The sequence below is a fragment of the Sitodiplosis mosellana genome, unplaced genomic scaffold (genome assembly GCF_009176505.1).
Source record: "Sitodiplosis mosellana isolate CC-2019 unplaced genomic scaffold, AAFC_SMos_1.0 Smas_scaffold_6226, whole genome shotgun sequence".
NCBI lineage: Eukaryota > Metazoa > Arthropoda > Insecta > Diptera > Cecidomyiidae > Sitodiplosis > Sitodiplosis mosellana.
The window spans coordinates 10,179,423-10,202,041 of record NW_022601467.1 but is presented as its reverse complement, the minus strand read 5'-3'; the positions used below and the strand labels follow the sequence as shown (position 1 = coordinate 10,202,041).

Sequence of the window (22,619 nt, the reverse complement as noted above, 5' to 3'; positions counted from 1 at the left end):
TCTCTCTCTCTCTCTCTCTCTCTCTCTCTCTCTCTCTCTCTCTCTCTTCTTTTGTGCCATTCATTTCATAATAATTTACAGTATTCAAGTTTATATTTTTTATGCGAAAGAGGCGTTTTTGGAAAATTTCATACGGACTCATGAACGGAGCAGCAACACAATGACATTCTAAATGGTAGAAAACGATTTGGCTTTACCGACAACGACCAGGAGAGGTACATATGAAAAGGACTGTGTATTTGGAGAGAGAGAGAAAAATTGAAAAGGAACAAAACAAAACAATATTAATAACTTTATGACAAATTCTCTTGGTGCGATTAAATGAACGACGACGAGGACGACGACGACGACGAATAATAATTGTTTGCAACTTGGGGTGAAAAACAGAGGCGTGAGACACCTGGATATACGACACTGTCAATCTCTTCTAATCGAATGTAAAATGTACATTGTGTGTATTTTGCGTGATCGAAGCGACAATCGACTTTCTTCGCACCCGAAACGTGTAAAACCGTTTTACGTTTGTGAATGGGCAAACGTGTTCATTGAGCAAAAACAGTCAAACAATTGATGAGCGATTTGGTTTTTCCGATGTGCTGCTCTTTGTATGTTATGTGGATCATAAGTGGCTGTTCAATGCATACAGAAGGACCAAATATAAATCGCCATTTCATGCCATCGAAAACCGTGAAATTGATTTGCAATTCGATGCGGCACTTTTTTTTTCTCAAGCGACACACAATTTACTAACTACTTCAAGAAATTCGTTCCCTTTTACGCTACAAAACAAACATTTATTCCCGGCTCCAAAGTTTATTGTGTGACATTCGAAAATCGTTTCGAAAATAATCACTGAAAATCTGGAATTGGTATGGAAGTGATCAGAACGAATCGCGGTTGACACGGGAAGCAAATGTCTGTTCTTGATTTGACTGAACCTCAGAACCTGCCGCTATCGCACACCAATTTTTAATTTTTCGAAGGAAAAACCATCAAAATTAAACAGAACATTTCCATGTAATTAAAATTCATGGAAGCGTTCTGGGCACAAGAAACCGAAATCGAAACAAAAAAAAAACGTAAAATCGGCATTTCATTTATGTTCAAAGTATTTCAGATTGATTGGTCAATACGATATCGACGATGCGCTAGAAAATGAATTCTGTCCACGCATTACATGTTAAAATTGCAATTATTTTTAATTGAGCGTTTATACGATCGGCTAGTGTTTGACCGAAGGAATACATGCCGCCACAAGAAACAACAATTACAGCCAAACAATAATACAATTAAGTAACCCACTCCTGTATTGAGCTGTTATTGTTGTTAATCCATTGTGGAATGCCAAAATTGTTCGATCATATTTAAACAAAGACGATCACTTCACTTTCATGCTTAATTTGGCCTTTTTCGAATGCGTAATTCTGTGCCAACGAATTCTAATCAGCCTTTTTCATTTAGTTCAAAACATTTGTAGTTTTGGTATCGGATCAAAATTGTGCGTTATTGTTTTGTCTTGTCTATCGTCTTGGTGCCATATGCAACATAATTGATAATTAAATCACGAATTGTCATATTATTGACGTTACCGTCTGCCGATCAATCATCATAAATATTTATAATATTCTTCAGATTGGTTGTGCTCTTTTTCGCTCTCTCTCTCTCTCCCTCTCTCTCTCTCTCTCTCTCTCTCTCTCTCTCACGCTTCATCTGATTGTAGTTGGATCGTACGCCCAACGGTTATGCCATTTGCGAGTGTGTTTTTAATGTTGTCGACACGTAGCCTGGGCCTAGAAGCTCACTTCAACACACAAAAGACGCCGAACACTCAACACACAGATAATGTTTTTTAATATACTTGACACAAACTGAAGAATTTTGACTGATTGATCGACAACAAAAAAAAACAATCACAATTTGTTGTGACATATGTTGATCGAAATGATGTTGTACCGAAGGTGACAAACGCCATTGTCGATTTCCATGAATCTATGAAAATCATCACGTTTTTTTCGCAATATCCCGTCGGCCGAATCAATCACACTCACTCATACGCTGATATTTGTTTGATAAACCAATTCGTTGAATCGAAACTGCAGTGTTTAAGCCAATTTTTGCATTGTTAATTGAATGCAAATGTTGCACTGTATCAGCGGTCGATTTCATGAATAAATCGGTGCTTGGTGCTATCGCAGAAGCGTGCAACAGCAAAAAACACACAATATTTTGCATTTTAACGAGCCAACAAATTTCATCTTGATTTGTTATACGGTTTTATTGCAGCAAAAAAAGAAAAAGAAAATAAACTGAGCGATTATTGTTGTGAAAATTTCTCAGTGATTGTGATGAGTAATTGATTTTATGTGCTTCCGACACGTGAACCGAAACATTTATGTGAGAGAATAAATCGAATTAGTGAAGAGAGGAAGAAAAAAAAATAAGCAGTGGAACAACAACAGCAACAACATCATCCAAAAACCAAACTCACTGGCTGGTAATAAAAAACCGCCTTCCAGAGATGCCGCAACAATAACCAAGGGTCGGTCGTAATTCACCAATCGATTTGCAACGTTGGTCGCTCGCTGCTCTCGCTCCAATATATAGAAATGTGTGTGTGTGTTTTTTGTCAACATCATCATGAAAAGCAATCCGAAAACATGCTGAGAACTTATAAATTCCATTAAGTGTGTATGGTTCGGTGGCGCTAGAAAAAAAAACGAGATTGGTTACACCCACTAGGACACAAAATAAAATTGCTTCATTCGAGCTGCATAGATTAAATTATTGCTTGAATTTATGGGTGACGTCGAAAATAAAAACAAAATAATAGTTTTCGTTGCATTTCGATCGAAATAGGCGACATCGTCACTGAACAAGCGAGCGAGCTAGCGAATAAACGAGCGCATCAGGAGAGTTGATAACGTTTTACGTGATTTGCGACATGACTCTTGATATCTTTTGCTACGTTGTTTGGGGGCATATAAGCAATGGGTCTTCGTTTTTCTCTTCTATGAAATCGCCAATTCGTCCTACAATTGACACAAGCTTGCACTTCTTCATATTTTCTCAGCTGTTCCCACCGAATCTCAAACAGATAATGTTCCTTGGCTTGATACATACTCGGCAGAAAGGCCAAAAAATGAAATCGTCATCGCAAACAATGTTTGTTGCAAATACTGAACCGTCACCGCAACATGATACAATTAAAAAAAAGCACATGTTTGTATTTTGCTTGCGACGTCCAATAAAAAAATAGAACCGATAGAAGACACACACATAGCACATAGCCATAAATGAATCAATCGAGTCAGCAGAAATTTTGTAACGAAAAGCGTTAGAATTGCAGCAGCATTTAGATTGAGAGAGTGAGAACGGTCTTTCTTTTTGATGCGAAAAAGGCGTGTCGCAATTCATGATGATTGACCCAAAAAATTTCCAACGGTTCAACGGACGTAAAACCAATTTATTGCCAGCAATGTCAAAGACATTGACGCTTGATTTTGTACTTGAACCGATACATACGTCGTATACATACACTCTATATATTTCCTTATCGAATGCTCAATTCAGTTGGATGTTTTTCTTCCTTCCAATTCTTGCCTGAGCATCGCCACGTCCGAAACGAATTAATCGCAATTATCGTTGCGGTTGCTTTGAACACTTTGAATTTCCACGTACGACACATCGGATAAATGAGAAACATTTATTATAAAAATGATTGAGTTGTACTTATGTGCAGTGCTGTGTGGTTTGGGGCCAGGCTTTGTTATGCGCTAAATCCATCGCGCTGAATAAATTCATGCGATAGATTTATGCGATAAATGTGATGCGCTCGCTTTGCGGCGAACGAGTTCTGTTGCTCTTCACTACCGCTTAGCGATGCGTTCACTGCAAAGCATGAACGTTCATGCGTGAACAAGTGAAGAGCAACAGACTTCGTTCATCGCAAAGCGATCGCATCACATTTATCGCATAAATCTATCGCATGAATTTATTCAGCGTGATGGATTTAGCGCATAACAAAGCCTGTTTGGGGCTTTTATTTAAGTGCCAGACGATGTGTCCCTGTCCATTTCGATCGAAATAGAGACACACTTGACGGGCTCACTTCAATGCCTGCCTTCACTAATTGCATGCATAAACAGTTTTCTCCGTTTTGGCGTTAGTGCACTACGAAAATAACGAAAATTTTGACTAAATCGGACATTAATTCTTATGCAGATTTTGCGCTTATGCACTTACCCATTGACACTCTTTTGATATTGTCAATTTGAAAAACTCCCTCTCTCTCTCTCTCTCGATCATAAAGTCACAATTCATTAGAATACGAATGGAGCGTTTGTTTGATAATTTATTAAGTTTCCATCGTGTGATCTCACTGGCTCGCTCGCTCGCTGTTTACTGAATCTAATTTAATCATTTGACATGACACATTCATAACGTCTGTCAACGGCGAAGAGTGAGAATGCCATTCCGTAAAAGTCATCCATTGCGAAAACAATAAGAATCAATTCATCGCTTCTACATTCATCGTTGGCCCGAACCATTCTCTCAGCGGTTATTGTTGTTGTTTATTTTTTCCTACGCTCATTCATGATCATCATTTTTACGATTGTGTGATTCGTACGTTCCAGCATCGCATGAAATATTCAATGCTACCGAAATATATGGGCAAATATGAATATTGTTATGTTGCGGAAAAATTATGACACACACACATAAATACGCCAAATGTACATGATGAAATGTAAAACGAAGCTAAAGACGTTTTTCAGGCCAAACAAGATACGATTTACACACCCCTATTTATGGTTGATGCGTGAATTCTGACTTTCTTTTGTTGCGAATGTACGTTCGCATTTAGGCATTATGTAAAATATAATTCGTTTCGCCTTTCAAAATAACACGACAATCGAATTAGAGCGCATTTTGTTAAATGTAATTGATTCTAAACGACTTCAATCAAAATTACCCTCTGAATAATTAATGAAGTAGCGAATAGACGGTCTCCGACTTTTGGCTTATAGTAGCCGCTATTCGGTGGTGGTTCGCCTGTCGGCAAACGATGATGATGATAACGACGACGTACGACGTCGACGCCAACACCATACATAACAGTAACAAAATAACTGCTGCTGCCGTCAACCAACCAACCGACAACATCATCACCATAAATTGCATTGTTGTTCCAAAAGGACACAAAGAAGAAGAAGAAGAAGAAGAAGAAGAAGAAGGAGGAGGAGGAGGAGGAGGAGGAGGAGGAATAAACAACCCACGAAGAGAGCACATTAGAGCATCGAATATTGAGGCTCACAACCAGAATGCCTATAAAAAAATTTGTTTGGAAAATATTTAACTCAGCCTTATTGTATGATAAATGGCTGTGGATATTCATTGCTTCGAACACGCATTTCATGGTTCACTTTATTTGCCGCAAATCGCACATTTTAATCGTTTTCAATTTCTCTTTCTCTCTCTTTCTTGTGACTTCTTCGTCTTCTTTTTCTTTTCATTCGTAACAAACGTGGATGCATTCAACGTTTTTTGTTATGCATTAAGTGACAAATCACCCTTCTCTTCATCATAATTCTGCCTTGTGTCACTCAAAATATCAATTATGAGTGATCTGTGTTTCATTTTGTGTGTGTATGTGTGTGTGTGTTAAAAATTGCTTTTGAAATATTTTCGCCATTAGAGAAGCGAATAAAAGATTTTAAACGACATATCCTTACACGCGTTTTTTTTAGTAGCTTTCAAAAGTGTAAGAGAGCCGTTTGTGATCTCATACAAACCTTTGGAAGGAATCTGTCACATCCGAATAGATTTTTCAGATTATAGCATTACCACTCGGCTTTGGCGTCCCTTCATCGCATTCATTCACTGTATTGTTGTACAACGATTTCATTGTTGCTCATTTAAAGGGGGAGAGATAAATCAGTGCAGTCTGTTATTGTTCCATAAAGTCAGTTAAGGGTTTAAAATCACGTTACAATAATTGAATTGAAATGCACATCCTTTTTGATTCCACATAATTATTTTACATGTTTTATTCATCAATCGTCTCTATAAATATGCAACTTGATATTATTTATATATATATATATACATATACAATTCGTGTAAATGTTTCTTATACTGAAAAAGTTCCATCATTTCAATAATATTCTCTCTTTCGATTTATAAAAACAATATCTTTTCTTTCTCTCTTCTCGATAACAATTATTATTGCAGATAATTTTCTAATAAATGTTTTATTTAAATAATTTACTTTTTGCATCTATTTTTCTCGGTATTCGTTTCTGTCTGTGCATGTGTGTATATTCCGTACAAGGATCTAGCTGCGATACATCGCCTCTTCTCATTGTAATATCTTTTATTTTTTCATCTCGTTTCGATTGTCGGAAATTCACTGTACAGTGTACACTATTGCTAATTCCAGTTATTTGTTGTTGTTGTTGTTTGATTGTTTGTCGGATGGGGGGGAAGGGAAAGTAGATTATTAACAACATGACAAATTGACCGCAGTCACTTTGTTAAATGGTAGAGATTTGTAGGAATAACTTAGCTTCCGAAGGGACTCTCTTTTCTCTCCAATTGAGAAGTCATGTTTTTATTTATTCTTGGGATTAAATACGATCGGTTTATTGTTATTTTCATGCAAACTGCAAGACACATGACATTTTCTCTGATAAAAATTTACCGGAATGGAATATAATATATGCTCATAGAGGTCTAATCGATAACAACTAATACAAATATAAGCTTCATAATAACATTGCAAATACAATAAAATAATTGAATTCATTTTCAATAGTGTAAACCAATAATTTGCTGTTTGTTTGTTTTTTTTTTCTTGTTCATTTTCCACAATTCTTTTGTTGTTCTTGTTCTTGTTGTTATATTTATATATCACTTTTGACTCTTTTTTTTTTCATTTTTAATTTTATATAATATTTTCTGTTCACTTCCTATAAATAACATTTCGTGTGGATAATATATTATATATTTTGTTTGTTGTTTTTTCAAAAAATAATAATGAAAACCCCGACAACGGATGAAACCGTGTGCACGCACTGTGTGTGAGGGCGAAATTGATGTTGTCTCATTTTTTTTTATTTTTCTGTTATTAATTTCTGTCTGAGCCAATCATATCTACTATTAAAATAGATTTCTCTCTCTCTCTCTCGCTGAATTTTTTATAAAAGACGAAAATGCACGACCTTGAAGGCTATATATATAAAAATTGGTAGATATTGTAAAGTTGTCTACATCAAGAGTGGGAAGGAGGAGGGTGAAAGAATCTTCGAAATGGGACGCTTTCAATGGCAGCGACAGCCACTCGACAAATGCTGAATTTGATTTATTTATTTTGATTCATTTTTTTTTACTTTTTGCTCATCGTGTCTGTGTGTGTGTGTCCAAACAAAATTTCTATCTACTTTCTGAGTGGATCTAGACTTTCGAGTGTAAAATCATCTATGAGCCCCAATTTGTTGCTGGTAGTCTAGTTATGAATAGAAAATATACAGATATACAATAATATAATGTGTGTATGTGGAAATGTATTTTATTGTTGGTGGCCAAAAACTCAAATATATGCCCATTTGCCTATGAATTGCAAACACTATATATATACATATATATAGTTTATAAGAAGTGACAGAAGAAAGATCGATAGACATCTTAGCTACATGCAGCCAGTCAAATCTATTTATAAGTATAAATTTAATTCAACTACATTTATGGCTTGGTTCTTTTGTTTATTTGATTTTATTCCATTACAATTACTTAAAGGGGATTTAGTGGTCATTGGGTCATGCTACATTATTATGTGAAAAGGTGATAAGTAAGAAGAGGATCGTGCTCGGTGAAAGTTAACAAGGAAATAAATGGTAGGTGCAACCATAACCAATTATTACCAATGCTACATATACATTCTTCGACCATCACCGTACTAAAATCTACTTTTCATTAAACAGCAGAGGAAAAATAATACGAATTAGAATTAGAATTACGAAACTAACATTTAAACAGAAAAGAGAGTGTGTTACGAAAAATGTATTGCATTTTAAATTGCATTAAACGCGTATGGTTTGGTCTATGTTGTTCGCCGCATGCGATGCATTTTTGATTGTGTCTGGTTATCGCATCGCGATCACATTATGTGCGAACAGCATCGAAACCGGAGATTTTATTGAAAAATTCATTGTTTTTTTGGCGTGGCGCTTTGAATTCGCTGAATAACTCATTGGCAACATCTTTGAATAAATCGACCGGAATTTCCTTCTTCATGACATCCATTTTTGCGTCCGATTGCTCTTGATTTATATTTGCCGATGCAAAGATACCTGACATATTCCCACTACTGTTGAATTCCATCTGCAATTTATTCAAATCCAATGCATTCAGTTCATTCCACGTAGTCTTTTCGTTGGCCGAAAATGGATTCTTTTTGGCACCAAACTCTTGATTCAACTCGCCGCTACCATTTGTCATATCACTCTTGTTCGATGCGGCCACTGCACGGCCATAGCTACTGAATATTGCATTGAGATTTTCATTGTTTGTCGACAAAAATTCAAACTCTTTCTTCGGCGAAACGGTAAACGATGTTGATTTCATTGGACTTGGCTCACTAAATACTGATACCGAATCATTGAATGGATTTGAACGAGTCGATGATTTGCTCGATTGGTGTAATACATTCTCAAAACTCGAATCGTCATGCAATGTAAATGCATTTGCCGTCGAATTGAATACACTACCTAATGTTGTCGGCAACGAATTGTCTGACACCGCCTCCTCATTTCGAACCTAAATACGATGATGTGAAGTGGTGCATTTTGTGCAAAATTTCAATTGTTTTTTCTCAATTCATAAATATAAAATTGTGTATGTGTGTGTGTGTTTATTTAATTTTTGGTTGGTGTAAAATCATTCCGGTTAGTATTGAAGTGATGAAATTGTGTTAGTTAACTAAAGCCAGTATAAATAAATATGAAAACAAAGAAGTATTTCCAATTCAAATCAAAATTGCTCTACTGAATCTCATGCAATGCATTTAATGATGAGAAATGTGCTATATGTTATACTTACATCAAAGGGGCTCGAATGTGCATCGAATGGCGTTGAACCGAATAGATCTTGGTTGCTTGTCACATTTCCATTGCGCCGTGGAATTGATGCCTTTGGCGGTGGAGCCACTACAATAACAAAACAATATCAATTTCCGTCTTTTTTCCTTCAATTTTTCCTACAGAAAACTATGATTCAAGAAGAAGAAGAAAAATTACTAACACAATGGTGTTGTTTTGGCGGCTCCATTGTTGAGATTGCCATTTATTGAGCCACCGTTCATCATTGAATTGGAATTCATTGTGAACAATTGTTGGCCCATCGTTGTTTTTGGTGGTTCAAATCCAAAAAATGATTCCGATGAGTTCTTCTCCGGTGAGAACATATCATTTTCATCGGCACGTGGATCAAAATCACTATCCGAATCGGAATTCAATAAAAGACCCTCGAGTTTCGTACCAACTGATGGCTTCAATGCGTCCAGCGTCGAACTAATTTGACTCTGCAGATTTCTCGGCGGAACAATTGGTGCAAAGTGCTTGTCAGATGTCTCTATCAACAGCTGATCATCATTATTTGGCGATGACACATCAATTCCTGGTTTGAGTAAGACATAAAAGTTAAATCTCTCTCTCTCTCTCTCTCTCTGCTTAATGGCAAAATCGATTACAACCAACCTAAATCTGGAGTGTTGCTTCCGTTGATGTTTGCAACATGGTTGCCGATTCCGTTCTCTTGTTGCGGCAAATCCAATATATCACGAACGCCGTAGCGCATCAACAAGCGATCGAGTTCACCCTTCGATACGACATCAGCCAAATCTTTTAATCGTTGACAATATGCTTCGACCTTTTGCTCCAAGTATTTATTCTGCGATTGTAATTTTGCCACCTCTGTCGTTTTTCCACTTTCGTTAACATAGCGCCTACAATATTTGAATCTTGCTAAAACTTATTTGGCGCAAAAATATGCAGAAAACACATTTACCTGTAGGCCAATTCAAAGGCTTGACCAATGGTTAATGTAATATCCGAAGCCAATTTGCTTGAGATAAATACAAAACACTCGTGCGTTTCCTCCGCGGGACGATCAGATGAATCATTTCCATTGGTTGGTGCACTATTTTTAGCTATGAAACTAGTTTGGAAATTGAAACAAGAGCCGTTATTTGATTTTTGATTTAATTTTCGATCGTTCTCTGTTGTTGCTGTAACTTACCTAAAGAATTTCTTGACACCCTTTTCATCAGCACAATATGAAATGTTATGCAATGGGAACTGATGCAATATATTCGTTCCTCGCGGCTCCTGAATAAAAATACAAAGTGTTAATTTTATGCCTATTTTTTATCACGAGCTCTTTACGACCATATTTTATTTGCGACAAACGCTTCAGTAGTCGTATTGTTTCTATTTACATTCGTCTAATTGTTCGTCGCAGTGACAAAGTCAAACACTCACTTGAATGGCTACTCCATCAACGCTAATGGTTATCTCGACCTTTTTCGTTTTAATATTCGAACCGGATTCCGCTTTTTTCATTTGCTGTGAAAATTGCAATCGACGAATTGCATCCTTGACGGTTTCAATGCCTTTCGCTTGATCAACAGGAGTGCAGCCCAAAAACTATAAAACAAAACAAATCAAATCGATTCGATTTTTTTTTCATGATTTTCTTCATTTTAAATCAAAACAAAATTATCATATTACTATCGCATGTGAAGCGATAAAATGCATACGCTTTGCGATATTCACTTCGCTTCATTTGAATCAACTGATAAATGCACGAAATGGGAAAAATCTCGAAATAAAAAGTGGTTTCCATGTTCTCGTCTCCATTTATGCCAATGGCAGCATTATCAAGAACATTCCCAAATTATTTATTCCATTATTTTTGTAACGGCAAAATCCGTTTCCGCAATAAACCGCATGAGAAATTTCACCAAATGACAAGTGAAATTCCCGACAAAACAGGGGCTGATATAAGTCAGTGGATATACGAAAAATGGATACAACTAGTTTGAACCAAATATAAAAAAATTGCATCTTTGGAGTAAATGGACACAATCAATAAATTGTCGCAGAATGCATCATGGAATGAGTTATTTCCATTTGAACTTGTTCACGGCAGCTCATTACCAAGTGTCAATAGTGCGATGGTTTATTTATATGACGTACATCTGACAATACTTATTATCTGTCAATTTTGAGTGTGTTGTTTCTCCGGTTGTTTCAAGTTTTTTGCTTTGTAAAAAAAAACATACAAATTCAATAAATGTATCCAATGTCGGTCCATAACAAAAAAAATCCCGTTTAAATTTTTCCAAAACTCAATCAAACAAATTCTAGCATGAGACGATAGCTCTGATCCGCCCCTTAAAATTCAATAAAGAGTCAACTGAGACAATGATAGTTAGTTCTGTCATTTGCCATTATCTTTGCGAAACAGTACGGAAAGTGTGGTTTCCGATCGTTGCTCGTAGTGAATGTTGATTCATTTGCTATATCTTATCACATACGTATATATGGTGTGTGTGTGCAGCGCAATTACACCATACGAATAAAAATCAACTTGGCTTTGTAATCAAAATAACAAAAATATTTTTTCGGTTTTTCTTTTTGTTTATGTTTTATTGAATACGATCGACGTTCATTAGAATATACGTTGTTCGTTATCAGTTTTGTTTTCTTAATGTGGCTTGTGACGAATTCTGTGCACAGGAAAACCAAAAGACACACAACTTTTTTTCACGTCTTCTCGTGCGTTTCGTCTCTCTTTTCCTCATTCTCTCTCTTCAGTTTCAATTGCTGATAAAATACATTGAATCTGTGTATAAAAGGCCTTGGTTGTATACGAAACGATGATAGAAATTACGACAAAGTGGTCACGAAACATTGTTCGATTATTTGCATTTTTTTAGACGATCGCAATCGTCTCTCTCATTTTACGATTTACGGCGAGAGGAAAAATATTCGATTTGAAATCTGTGTAAAATATTTCATAAGTATACGGCAACAGCAGCAGAAGTAACGTCGACGATTGCAAAGTGACGGAGAGTGGATAAATCTAAAATAACGTTAAGAAATTTCGCAGTGAAAAAGAAAGTGTGAAATTAAATTTGTCAAAAACAAAGCCAAAAACGTAAACGAATAAAAACCATAAGTAAAATGGCGTGTCACAAAGCAGACAAATCGTGTGAAGTTAACGTTCCGGTGCCAGAATGCTTTTCGACACCAATGTTTGTCAAAGAGAAACGATTGCTCGGCGCTGGACCATCAAATCCACCGTCTGATGTGCTAAAAGCATTGTCATTACCCATGATGGGTCATTTGCATCCAGAAACATTGAAGGTTGGTAAACATTTGGTATTATGGCGAATTTCGAATTGAATGCAATAAATGGGAAAAAATTTCATTTGATTTGAATTAAATCCACACACAGATTATGGATGACATTAAAGAGGGGCTGAAGTATGTATTCCAGACAAAAAATCCCTTGACACTTTGCATCAGGTAAATTCATTGAGTTTGTATTTTCTTTGTGAGCTTGTTAATTGAAATTCGTAATTCGGCGATTGCCTTTAGTGCAAGTGGTCATGGTGGCATGGAAGCAGCTCTATGCAATTTAATTGAAGAAGGTGACGTTGTGTTGTGCGGTGTGACTGGTCTATGGGGACGACGGGCTGGTGATATGGCATCCAGATATGGTGGTGATGTGAGATACGTCGAAACGGGCAACGATGAAATTCTTACAATGGACACGCTCAATGCATATTTCGAAGTTCATAAACCGAAGATATTCTTTGTCACACAAGGCGACTCATCCACGGGTACACTGCAACCGATTGAAGGACTCGGTGATTTATGCCAAAAGTATGAAATTGCATGTCATTTGGTTATTATCAAAAAACAATCACACGTTTTGTTTCTGTTGTTGTTTGTTTTAGATACGACTGTTTGTTGGTCGTCGATACCGTTGCATCGTTGGGCGGAACACCGTTTTTCATGGACAAATGGAAGGTTGATGTCGTTTATACGGGTTCACAAAAAGTGCTTGGTGCACCGCCCGGCCTAGCTCCGATCTCATTCAATTCACGTGCAATCGCCAAAGTTATGAATCGTCACAAAAAAGTGGCCGTTTATTACTGGGACATAATGCTACTGTCGGAATATTGGAATTGCTTCGGAAAACCAAGAATGTACATAAATTGTCATACTCATATTTGCATTTTACTAAGAGTTTTGCTAATTATTCGTTCGTTTTGTTTTTAACCAACACCAGCTATCATCACACCATCTCGGCCACACTATTGTATGGTTTGCGTGAGGCTTTGGCGATTGTGTGCAAAGAGGGACTACAACAAACGATTGCTCGCCATAAAAATGCATCAGACGATTTGAAACTTGGCATAAGCGAATTGGGATTGGAATTGTATGTAAAAAATCCAACATACCGTTTGCCAACAATCACATCGATAAAATTACCGAAAGAAGTCGATTGGAAGCGTATTGTCGAAATCGGTGCAAATGAGTACGTATAAATCGTTGTCGTTAATTAAGTGGCTTTGACTTTGCCGTTTAATTTATTGACACGAAACCAAATTTTGCCAATTCGAATTTGTTTTTTTTTTTTCTTTAGTGCGGTTGAGATTGCCGGAGGTTTGGGACCGACAGCCGGCCAAATCATTCGTATTGGTCTGATGGGAGAAAATGCAAGGTCGGAATATGTTGCAACCGCATTAAACGTTCTGAGAGAGGCCTTGAGAAATATCCGCGCACTTTCAAATCTTTAAAGAAGCAATTAATTATAACAAATTGATTTGCCAAACCCGAAAATAAGCAACGGCAACCACAACAACAACAACAACAAATAAGAAAGACAAACACACTCCATATAGACACGTTATTGTATTGACATTTTGGCTAACATGAGCTATGTTAATAATTGGAAATAAATATATTTTTTTATTCTCGTAGAAGACGCTAATGTAATGTAAACTTACTTTGACTAGATAGGCAACGTGTCCGTTCATCAATGACTCGGGCGTATGTAGCCACGTCTTTTTTCCATTCTTTCCAGTTGAGCCATTCTCACTGCCATTTTGGTTTGCGTTACCGTTTTGCTTATTCCAAAACATTAGCGTTGACATCGCTTGCGATGGTTTGGTTTTTTTCGTTTCAGTCGCCAGTTTGATGTTTAAAATGTATATGCAATCTCCAGGGAAATGTTAAAATGAACGTCCTATTGGGAAAGAAAGAAAGAAAAAAAATGACACAAAAAAATCAAAAAAGATACAATTAACTACCATGAAATGACGGAATTAAAATTGGTGCACAGAGGAACGAACTCGTTCAAACAATAGCGCACTTATGGAATTATGACCTGATGGTTTTGTTAAAACAAATATGGTAAGCAGACAGATTTCACTTCTGTGTGTTTTGTTTTGCGCGCAATTTATGAACGATCTGGGTGAAAAATTTTCACCGGCCAAAAATAGGCTGAGACAGAAGCAAATGCAGCCAATTTTAATTCATCCGTTTCACGAGAGATGATCAGAAAACTTGACAATTCAGCTTTGGGCGTAATTGAAGCACACATATTGATCAGAAATCAAATTCGTTTTTCTCTCTCTCTCTCTCTCTCTCTCTCTCTCTCTCTCTCTCTCTCTTTAAATTCCTAAGCATTTCATTTGCATTGTTTCTTCTGGTGTGAGAAGAGAAGCAAAAAAACAATTGAACCAATCTGAAAATCACATCCATTGAATTCTCATCTTTACATCTTCAACATCAGCAGCGGCGCCGAAAAGGGAGAGACATGATTAATTAACTGTCACTTAATCAACCGCATCGGTGGTCAGAGCGACGTGAAAATATTACGGCATTCATGAAATATTTGTTAGAAAATTGTGCAAAGTTTTCAAGTGCTTTGTCTATTAATTTCCTATTGAATATAATCGCCTCATTTGCTTGATATCTGTCGCTCTTTCTCCGTCTCCATCGCTTAACTCTCGCTCGTGAATCGCGACGTCGTCGCGATCGTCGTCGTCAATCGTACGGCGAAGTTCAAGCGGATTTTTCCTTTTCTGCACAAAGCACGAAATAAAACTCTAACCTTTATTATTATAACATGTCGTTGTGAGATTTGCGCGCGCGATCGCATTCATTTGTCGAGAGTAGATTTGATTATTGCTTACTGCGCACCACTGAGAAATCAGACATAAAGCCACAGACGATGCAAAGGAAATGAATGGAATGAAGAAGAAGAAGAAGAAGAAAAGAGTACACATAAAATTAGGTATGAACGTTCGACGGATGAAAATGGGCTTTCTGTTGCGCAGTTTGTATCATTTGATTATTCGAAGCGATGTGTGTGTATGTGTGTGTGTCTATTCATATTAGATTGCATGTGCGCGGCGTGCGCCTATAAGTTATGCACAGTGCGACTCAATGGAATTTATAATTAATTCCGCATTAAATTTAAACTTTCATTTTCTCAATATGTGTATCTGGTGATGTGGTTGGTGTGCACATTTATACGTTTACATATAGATATGTATTTATTTATTTTTTCCTTCATTTTCGTATCTATAATTAGGAGCACAATTAAAATAAAAGAAAAACGTGATTCGAAATCGCGTTCGCAACAACCAATTGGTAAACAATTTCACTTTGCTACAGCTGACAGTAGCGGCTGGTGTGTGTAGTGCGTGCGCGTCACACAAATAAAGCAAAGACACGAAATGTGCGCAACAACAACAATAACAACACCAGCAACATAGAGAAAAAAAGACACAATAATATGAATATGAATAAATAAATCAAGGAAAAGATATTTGTTTGGCCGATGTGGACAACATTTTTCGCTTGCGAGATAGAGCGTGTGAGCAACATTGAAACGATACAGCAACTTGAATGAATCATTTGGTGCGAATTTCACGGCTGTACAATGTACACTTTTGTGTACGCAAACAAACCGTTACTAAATGACGTCGTCGTCGTCGTCGTTGTCGGCCGAACAGTAAAACATTTGAATGAATCAAATAAAAACAAAGAAAAATATGTTATGATGAAGAAACGGCGCGCGAGAGAAGAGAAAAACATCAACCGCACTCTGAAATACAATTGAATATTACCTCAAATATGACGATTACAATTACTTTGCTTTCATGTTCAGTTTTATTTTTTCACTTCTCCCTTATATTCACACTTTCATTTGTGAGCCGCGCATTTTGCATGTTCTTTTTTTTTCTTACTCTGCTGTCTTTCTTGCATCTATCGTCGATCATATCGTTTCATTTGAATAGTAAGTATGATTTGCGTCGTAATTTCGATTCCGTCGAATGCATCTCTCGGTAAACATAGCCAGAGCGGTTAAACGATCTTATGTCCACACACAGTTTTCATTTCAGTATTCATGGAATAAACATACATGAATGCGGCTCCATGTTTATATGCATCGGTAACAAAATATTGCAATGAATGACGGCTGATTGTTTTATCTCATGCCACGGAAGTTCTATCTGCGCAAACCTTTTTTTTGCGCTCGTGAGGCAATATCTTCACTGTGTGTGTCTATTTTTTGTGTTGTTGTTGCTGTGCCATGGCGAAAAAAATATATACGAAAACGTTTAAGTCTTTTTTTTCGGTTTTCCGTTCAATTTGCCATGATTCAATTGGATTTGCTCTTGAATCATGCACAAAATATTTGTTCGATTCGACGAATAGCCGGAGCAAGTAAAAAACTTTCTAACCGCTAGTTCAAATAGCCATAATGTATGTCAATGAAGACATCGGAATATGAACGTGAGCTTGAATGCCTCCACATACATTCAGTTAGTGTGTACATGTGCGCGCGCAACCAATACTTTGTGTCAAGAAAAACACTCGCTGCTCGCCCCGTGTGAGAACAGAATATGAAGCGATTCAATGAATGAAGGAGAAAAGAAGCAACGGCAACAACAACAACAACAACAACAACAACGACATGAAACATCAAACGCATTTATGAACGAAGAGATTATATGGAGAAAAAAAACGACAGAAATAAAACCGAAGTAAGTATATCTCTACCGAATGCACAAAACAAATAAGTGTCATAATCGCCGTTGGAACTGTGTGGCGGATGAAGAGAAAAGAATATTGTGAGTCAATAAACTTGTTCTAACCTACATTTTTCCTCTTTTCCCATTGTATTTCGGAACGAATCGATGGCGAGCGATTTCTGTGCATTCAATTCTTTCTATATGGATATATAATCTTTTTTTTCTCTCTCTCTCTCTCTCCATTACTTCATTTTGTATTCATTTCGCGTTACATTTTCCATGTCTGCCAAAGCTGTATTTCACCGGAGCGAGTGATCGAGCGAACGCAAAACTAAGTGTTATAGTTTTGCAATTTGCTCCATTCACAAGCAATTACAGACTCAATTTTTCCACACTTTTCAACACTCGTTGCGCTGTTTGTTGCAATGACATTTTCTGGGAACGAAAATGAATTTTTCGAAAGACAAAAACAGACGAGAGAAAAGAAACGACGACAGCAACAACAACAATATCCAACAGTGGATTGTTGTTTGTTTGCTGTTTTCGCACATACACACGTGCAACAAAGAGAGACGAAGCAAAAAAAAAAACAACATCAACTGAAAAAAGAATTGTGAATAGCCAAAAGTTAATTAAGCAATGGCTTTATTCTTTCGATTGTCGTTTCAAGTGGTTCGAAAATGAATTTAATAGGTGTATGTGTGTGACATTTACGTTCTTAGTCGACGTTTTGATTCTCAGAATTCTTATAGTCAGCAGCAGCAGCAGCAGAAGAAGAAGTGAAAGAACATTGACGAAATTGATCACCAAATGATTACGTGATAGTTAAAGATGCTAATTTATCGATAGTATGCGAAATCGTGTTCAAATGAGATCAATTCGATTTTTCACAGCGATCAAATATCGAGCTTTAGCAATGATAGCACACGGATGTCAAAGTCATACGAAGCAAATAATTTTTCGTTCATTGTTGGTGTTGTTCTTGCTGCTGTTGCTGTTGTTGTTGCCGTTTCAATTGTTCGATGATAGAGAGAACGAAACGAAGCTACGTGAAACAAGTAATAGTAGCTGTTGATAGAATAGAGGAAAAAAACTGGTTTTTATTTCGAAGAGAAGAAAAAAAAATATACATCGTTTGATCATTGTGCACCATTGAAAGAATCAGCGACTGTGTCAAAATCACGCATTCATAAGTTTGTTTGTATTTATTATTATTTTATTTTTTTTTGAGACTGTATTTGAAACAAAACAAAACAACGCCGCATAGCACAAAAACTAAACTAAACTAAACATAAAAACAACATTGAAAAAATATCACGAATGTATCGTTAAAGAAACAGCAACACCAACACAAAATAACAATTGGCTGTTGATACATCAACAGGCGAATAGAAACACCAGCACACCACACCACACCACCAATAGAAAAAAACGGCAATAGCAAAAACAAAATTTGTAAAATCACGCCGCTTATTACATATACATTGTAATATCTGTACATCGCACATACAGTGAGAAATGAATATTGTGTGTGCTGCTCTACCGCACCACAGATTATCGTCACATTCAAAACGATGGAGATTTAAGCTCTATAAAGTGGGTGGTGCGCGCATTCGTACCCGTACCCGTACCAATAACATGTAGGAACACTGGAATTCGCAATTTTCAGTTACGGACTTTATTTTTTGCTGCTGCTGCTGTTGCTGCTGCCGCTGCTTTAGCTATCCGTTTAAATCCATTATTATTTTCGCTTCTTCCCTTCGAAATTGTTCAATCTTTAACTTGATGTGTATGTTGTTTCTTTTTTCTCTCTGCAACAACGAACGACGAGAGAAAACGACAAATAAAAAAGAAAAAGATATATATATATATATATATATATGGCCCTACCGTGTGCTCATGATGATAATAAATAATAGCCTTGGTTTCAATATCAAAATGTTTCTACAGCAAAGTTTATGCTTTGATTGAAATTACACCAAAATATTTGGATTTAACGATCGAAAAAGTATATGAATAGTTCGTTTTCGCGTTCGTTTTACCATATAAACATGCTCGACAACAGACAATGGATTATAATGATATGAAATTGGAATTTATGTTCGCAATGCGCTCTCGATTCATAATTTTTAGAGTAATTTCACCTGTGCGGTTGATTGTGTGCCTTCAACATGTTATTGTTATTGTTACTAATTTTAGTTGTTATTTTTTTTTTCATAAAACCTAGTTCCCATAAGCATCGTGAAATTCTTCCTCTCAACGAAGCCACAAGGCAAAAGAGCCGTTCTACTTCTCGATTATTATTTTTTTACGTTTCTCTCCAGTGTTTTTTTTTCTTCTTTTTATTTCTAGTATATTTTAATCCACATGCGAAAGAAACCCTGGGCGAACACAATGCTCAGCCTGAGAGGTTCACATTGTGTGTATGGCTGATGATGGTGAGTCAGTGAGCACACATAAGAATAAAAAAAGAAACCGAGAAGCAGAAGGAAAAACACAGTTGATCAAATTAATTGACGCACAAGCATTTGCATTATTATCGGTGATCTTCATCGGACGATGATAAAAACGAGCTGATGAAATATTCCGTGCGCTTATTTTTGGAATGGGCTTATGCTATTGCACTCACCGTTTGTGTAGACCATCGATACACAAGAACCACACAGTGTTTACGTATTTAAAAAGATAAACAGACACATACACTCAGCGTATGCACCGCGAACATATTTCATATCCATTTTCTTTTTTGTTGTTTTATTTTTGCTCTCTCTCGCATTTCTTTCGTTTTCATTATTATCCATTTTCCACGAAGTACGGAGAAAAATTAGCGAAGAGGAAAAAAAAAGTAACAAAGCGCAGAAACAACCGAGTTGAAAATGTAATTTACGTAACTCTCAGTTAAATTCTCTACGAGATGTAATAAATGAAGAGAGAAAAAAAAATGCGCTGGCTATTCATTAGACAAATGATCGAATGAGTAGAGCGTTTTGTCTGCAATTTGGATTTGTGGAACTTCGCTTATCGAAAGCCATTCGAAATGAGCGATGTTATTGCTGCTATTGCTGTTGCTCTTCTTCTTGTTTTTGTTGTTGGTGGAATTTCTTTTACTCAATTTTGTTACGTTCAAATATGGTCGAAAGCCGATATTCTCTATGCATGAATAGTTTGTCAAAGTGTTTCGGCTCAATATGGTCGTAGTATCTCATACACACCAAACGGCGTAAGACGATTTTGCACACTGTCCGAGATCACGTCAGGTGTTACGATATAGCATTTACTTCAAGTCATGCTCTCTATTCATGAGAGAACAGAAATGTGAGATGGCCGCGAATGAAAGTCTCACTTTGTAACATCTCTTTTATTGTTGTTGCAATGAGTGCTCGCTGTTGTTGTTGCTGTTGTTTCATTTGACAAAAGTCAAAGATTATTCCCTCACACCTAACAGTACCCCGTTCAGTTCGCTTCAGTTTTAGTTCAGAAAAGACTTTTTCTTTTGTGTATTCTTTTTTTTTCTTCTTCTCTGTTGTTCATTTCGCACAATCGCTTGGCCGTTCGTGCTTTATTAACACTACAACTAATTTGACGTGATATTTTTTTTCGTCAATCAAACTATACAGCAAACAGCACAGTACAGTAATGAGAGAGTAAAGACAGCGGGCGCATTGTACAGACCTAACGGAGATACGCAAAAACACGCATTGCTCCGTGCATGATTGTAATTTTCAGATTTACCTCATTCTATATTTCGTTTCATGATTTAGTGTTACGTCGTGAATGCAGCAATTTTCAATTACGAAAATAAAAAGAGAAAAATAGCAGCAACAACAAAATTGAGTAGAAAAAAAATCTATGTGTACTTATTGTGCCAATGTGTGACCAAATATCATAGTAATAATTTATTTATTGTTGTTGCTGCTGCTGCTGCTTGCTGTTGGCACTTTCAGTTTGAAGCACCCATTCTCGAAAAATTAAAAGAAATAAAAAAAAGAGACGAGAAAAAAACACCCATTTGAATAACCGAATAAATATGTCGAACTTTAAACCCATCATGTCATAATTCAAGCCGCTAAAATTGTGCGGCGTAATTGCGAGGTGTACGAAAAAAAAATTGAAGATGACTTACTCGTTCACACCAGAAGGAAAAAATAAACAATAAATAAATTTAACCGCACAGGAGGCAAAGTCTATATTTCTCGTTGGAAAGCAAACTGTATTTCAGTCACACACCAAAAAAAATTATATCTATATACATAAGCCGCAATTTCGTGGCCACACTTGAAATTGTCTTTAAAGAGCACTCAATGGTAACGGTTGAACGTTGTTGTTTTTTTTTCTTCTTCTTTGCTGTCTTTCTTTCGTATGGATAATAAACACAGATCGAAACACTTTACAATTTACTTGGAATGAATATGATGTAGAAGTGGAACTTTTCTGTAGCCACTTCGTTCGATTCGCGATTTTATTCTAACAGCGCAATCGAATTCTGATTGAATAGTCTGGATTTTTCTCTTTTCTTTTCAAATTCGTTGTAACAATTTTACTAGACTCTAAATTTTTCGTTTTCTCTTAACAAACAAAATCGGAAACTAGTTGAACACACAAAAAGACAAGATATAAGCGAATATCAAATGAAAACTACGATAGCACCTGTTAAGGAAATCAACAAACAAGAAAAAAAAAAGTGAACGTAACAGTACCGAAAAAAATAAGCAAGAGTAACAACGGATTTAAAAAAAAATCGTTTGCTTCAATTACTAACTTGTTTTATTTCGACTCGAAAGGGAATTCATGAAATTTTCGATTCGCGCTGCTGTTGTTGTTGTTGTTCTTGTTGTTGTTGGCCCGATATGTTGTTATGCCTTAAATCTGATTTTTATTTTTTACTTTTTGCTTATATTTATTTAAGATACGTTCTGTTCTCTGCATCTACATTTAACGAAAAACTAAACAAGACTGCAGATGAAACACAAATAATTTAAACCTGTTGATCGTCGTGTGGAACATTAATTCCATCTTTTTCGCTTGTAACCTCTTTGTTATTGTGTACATGTTCAAAACGAGGCGCGCACACACAGCATTCGATGTGTCTCGCTGTGTCTGTGTGCCAGTGTATGCGTGTATGGGTATCGTGCGAAAGCGATACATTTGTTTCTCGATCGTGCACAAGTGGTAGTAATCAATGTATACATTCGACAATGACGGCGGCGACGACGACGACGACGGTGGCCAGCATTGAAATACAACTGCAATATGCCTAAATGCCAGCATATCTCTTGCCACATTTACATAGGACAATCTTTTTTAAAGTTTTTTTCGGTGTGCAATACAACATCATCCGTAGGCACAAGTCAAAATCGGGTGATGAAGTGTGAGTGAACACAGAGATGAGTGTATAGGTAGATAGGAAGATCGCTTAAAGATGGTTGGCAGGAATAGAGTGAGAAAGAGATAATGTTGAATGCGCATTGTGTGTGTGTGTGTGTGTGTGTGTGTGTGTGGAGGA

At 36.5% G+C, this 22,619-nt stretch overlaps 2 protein-coding genes across 15 annotated transcripts; one reads left to right on the top strand and one right to left on the bottom strand.

Moving 5' to 3' along the window:
• Positions 1-6,389: 6,389 nt before the first annotated feature.
• LOC129577840 (PTB domain-containing adapter protein ced-6) lies at positions 6,390-22,287 on the bottom strand. Of its 14 annotated transcripts, none has more exons than XM_055465561.1 (10): positions 21,876-22,212; positions 21,240-21,763; positions 14,078-14,316; positions 10,536-10,700; positions 10,294-10,382; positions 10,063-10,212; positions 9,753-10,000; positions 9,298-9,672; positions 9,097-9,203; positions 6,390-7,504 (listed from the first exon to the last, which is right to left on the bottom strand). In XM_055465561.1, exons 3-10 carry the CDS (start codon positions 14,222-14,224, stop codon positions 7,436-7,438), a joined length of 1,350 nt encoding a protein of 449 aa, XP_055321536.1. In that variant the 5' UTR covers positions 14,225-14,316; positions 21,240-21,763; positions 21,876-22,212; the 3' UTR covers positions 6,390-7,435. The 14 variants fall into 14 exon arrangements, with proteins under 14 accessions (XP_055321536.1, XP_055321537.1, XP_055321538.1 ...); XM_055465562.1 differs by having other exon boundaries at positions 21,240-21,702; positions 21,876-22,166; XM_055465563.1 differs by having other exon boundaries at positions 21,240-21,468; positions 21,876-22,156.
• LOC129577842 (alanine--glyoxylate aminotransferase) lies at positions 11,525-14,053 on the top strand. The gene is made up of 6 exons (XM_055465565.1): positions 11,525-12,425; positions 12,517-12,587; positions 12,660-12,947; positions 13,022-13,273; positions 13,357-13,605; positions 13,714-14,053. The coding sequence occupies exons 1-6, from the start codon at positions 12,243-12,245 to the stop codon at positions 13,865-13,867; spliced, it is 1,197 nt and encodes a 398-aa protein (XP_055321540.1). The 5' UTR covers positions 11,525-12,242; the 3' UTR covers positions 13,868-14,053.
• Positions 22,288-22,619: the final 332 nt, after the last annotated feature.

Excerpts from the sequence above, each read along its gene's own strand:
- LOC129577842 (XM_055465565.1), top strand. The coding sequence starts at position 12,243 with ATGGCGTGTCACAAAGCAGACAAATCGTGTGAAGTTAACGTTCCGGTG. Across the intron at positions 12,588-12,659 it reads CCCTTGACACTTTGCATCAG|TGCAAGTGGTCATGGTGGCA; the intron begins GTAAATTCATTG and ends GATTGCCTTTAG. Across the intron at positions 13,606-13,713 it reads GTCGAAATCGGTGCAAATGA|TGCGGTTGAGATTGCCGGAG; the intron begins GTACGTATAAAT and ends TTTTTTCTTTAG.
- LOC129577840 (XM_055465554.1), bottom strand. The coding sequence starts at position 14,224 with ATGTCAACGCTAATGTTTTGGAATAAGCAAAACGGTAACGCAAACCAA. Across the intron at positions 10,001-10,062 it reads GCCTTTGAATTGGCCTACAG|GCGCTATGTTAACGAAAGTG; the intron begins GTAAATGTGTTT and ends CAAATATTGTAG. Across the intron at positions 9,204-9,297 it reads CGCCAAAACAACACCATTGT|TGGCTCCACCGCCAAAGGCA; the intron begins GTTAGTAATTTT and ends TTGTTATTGTAG.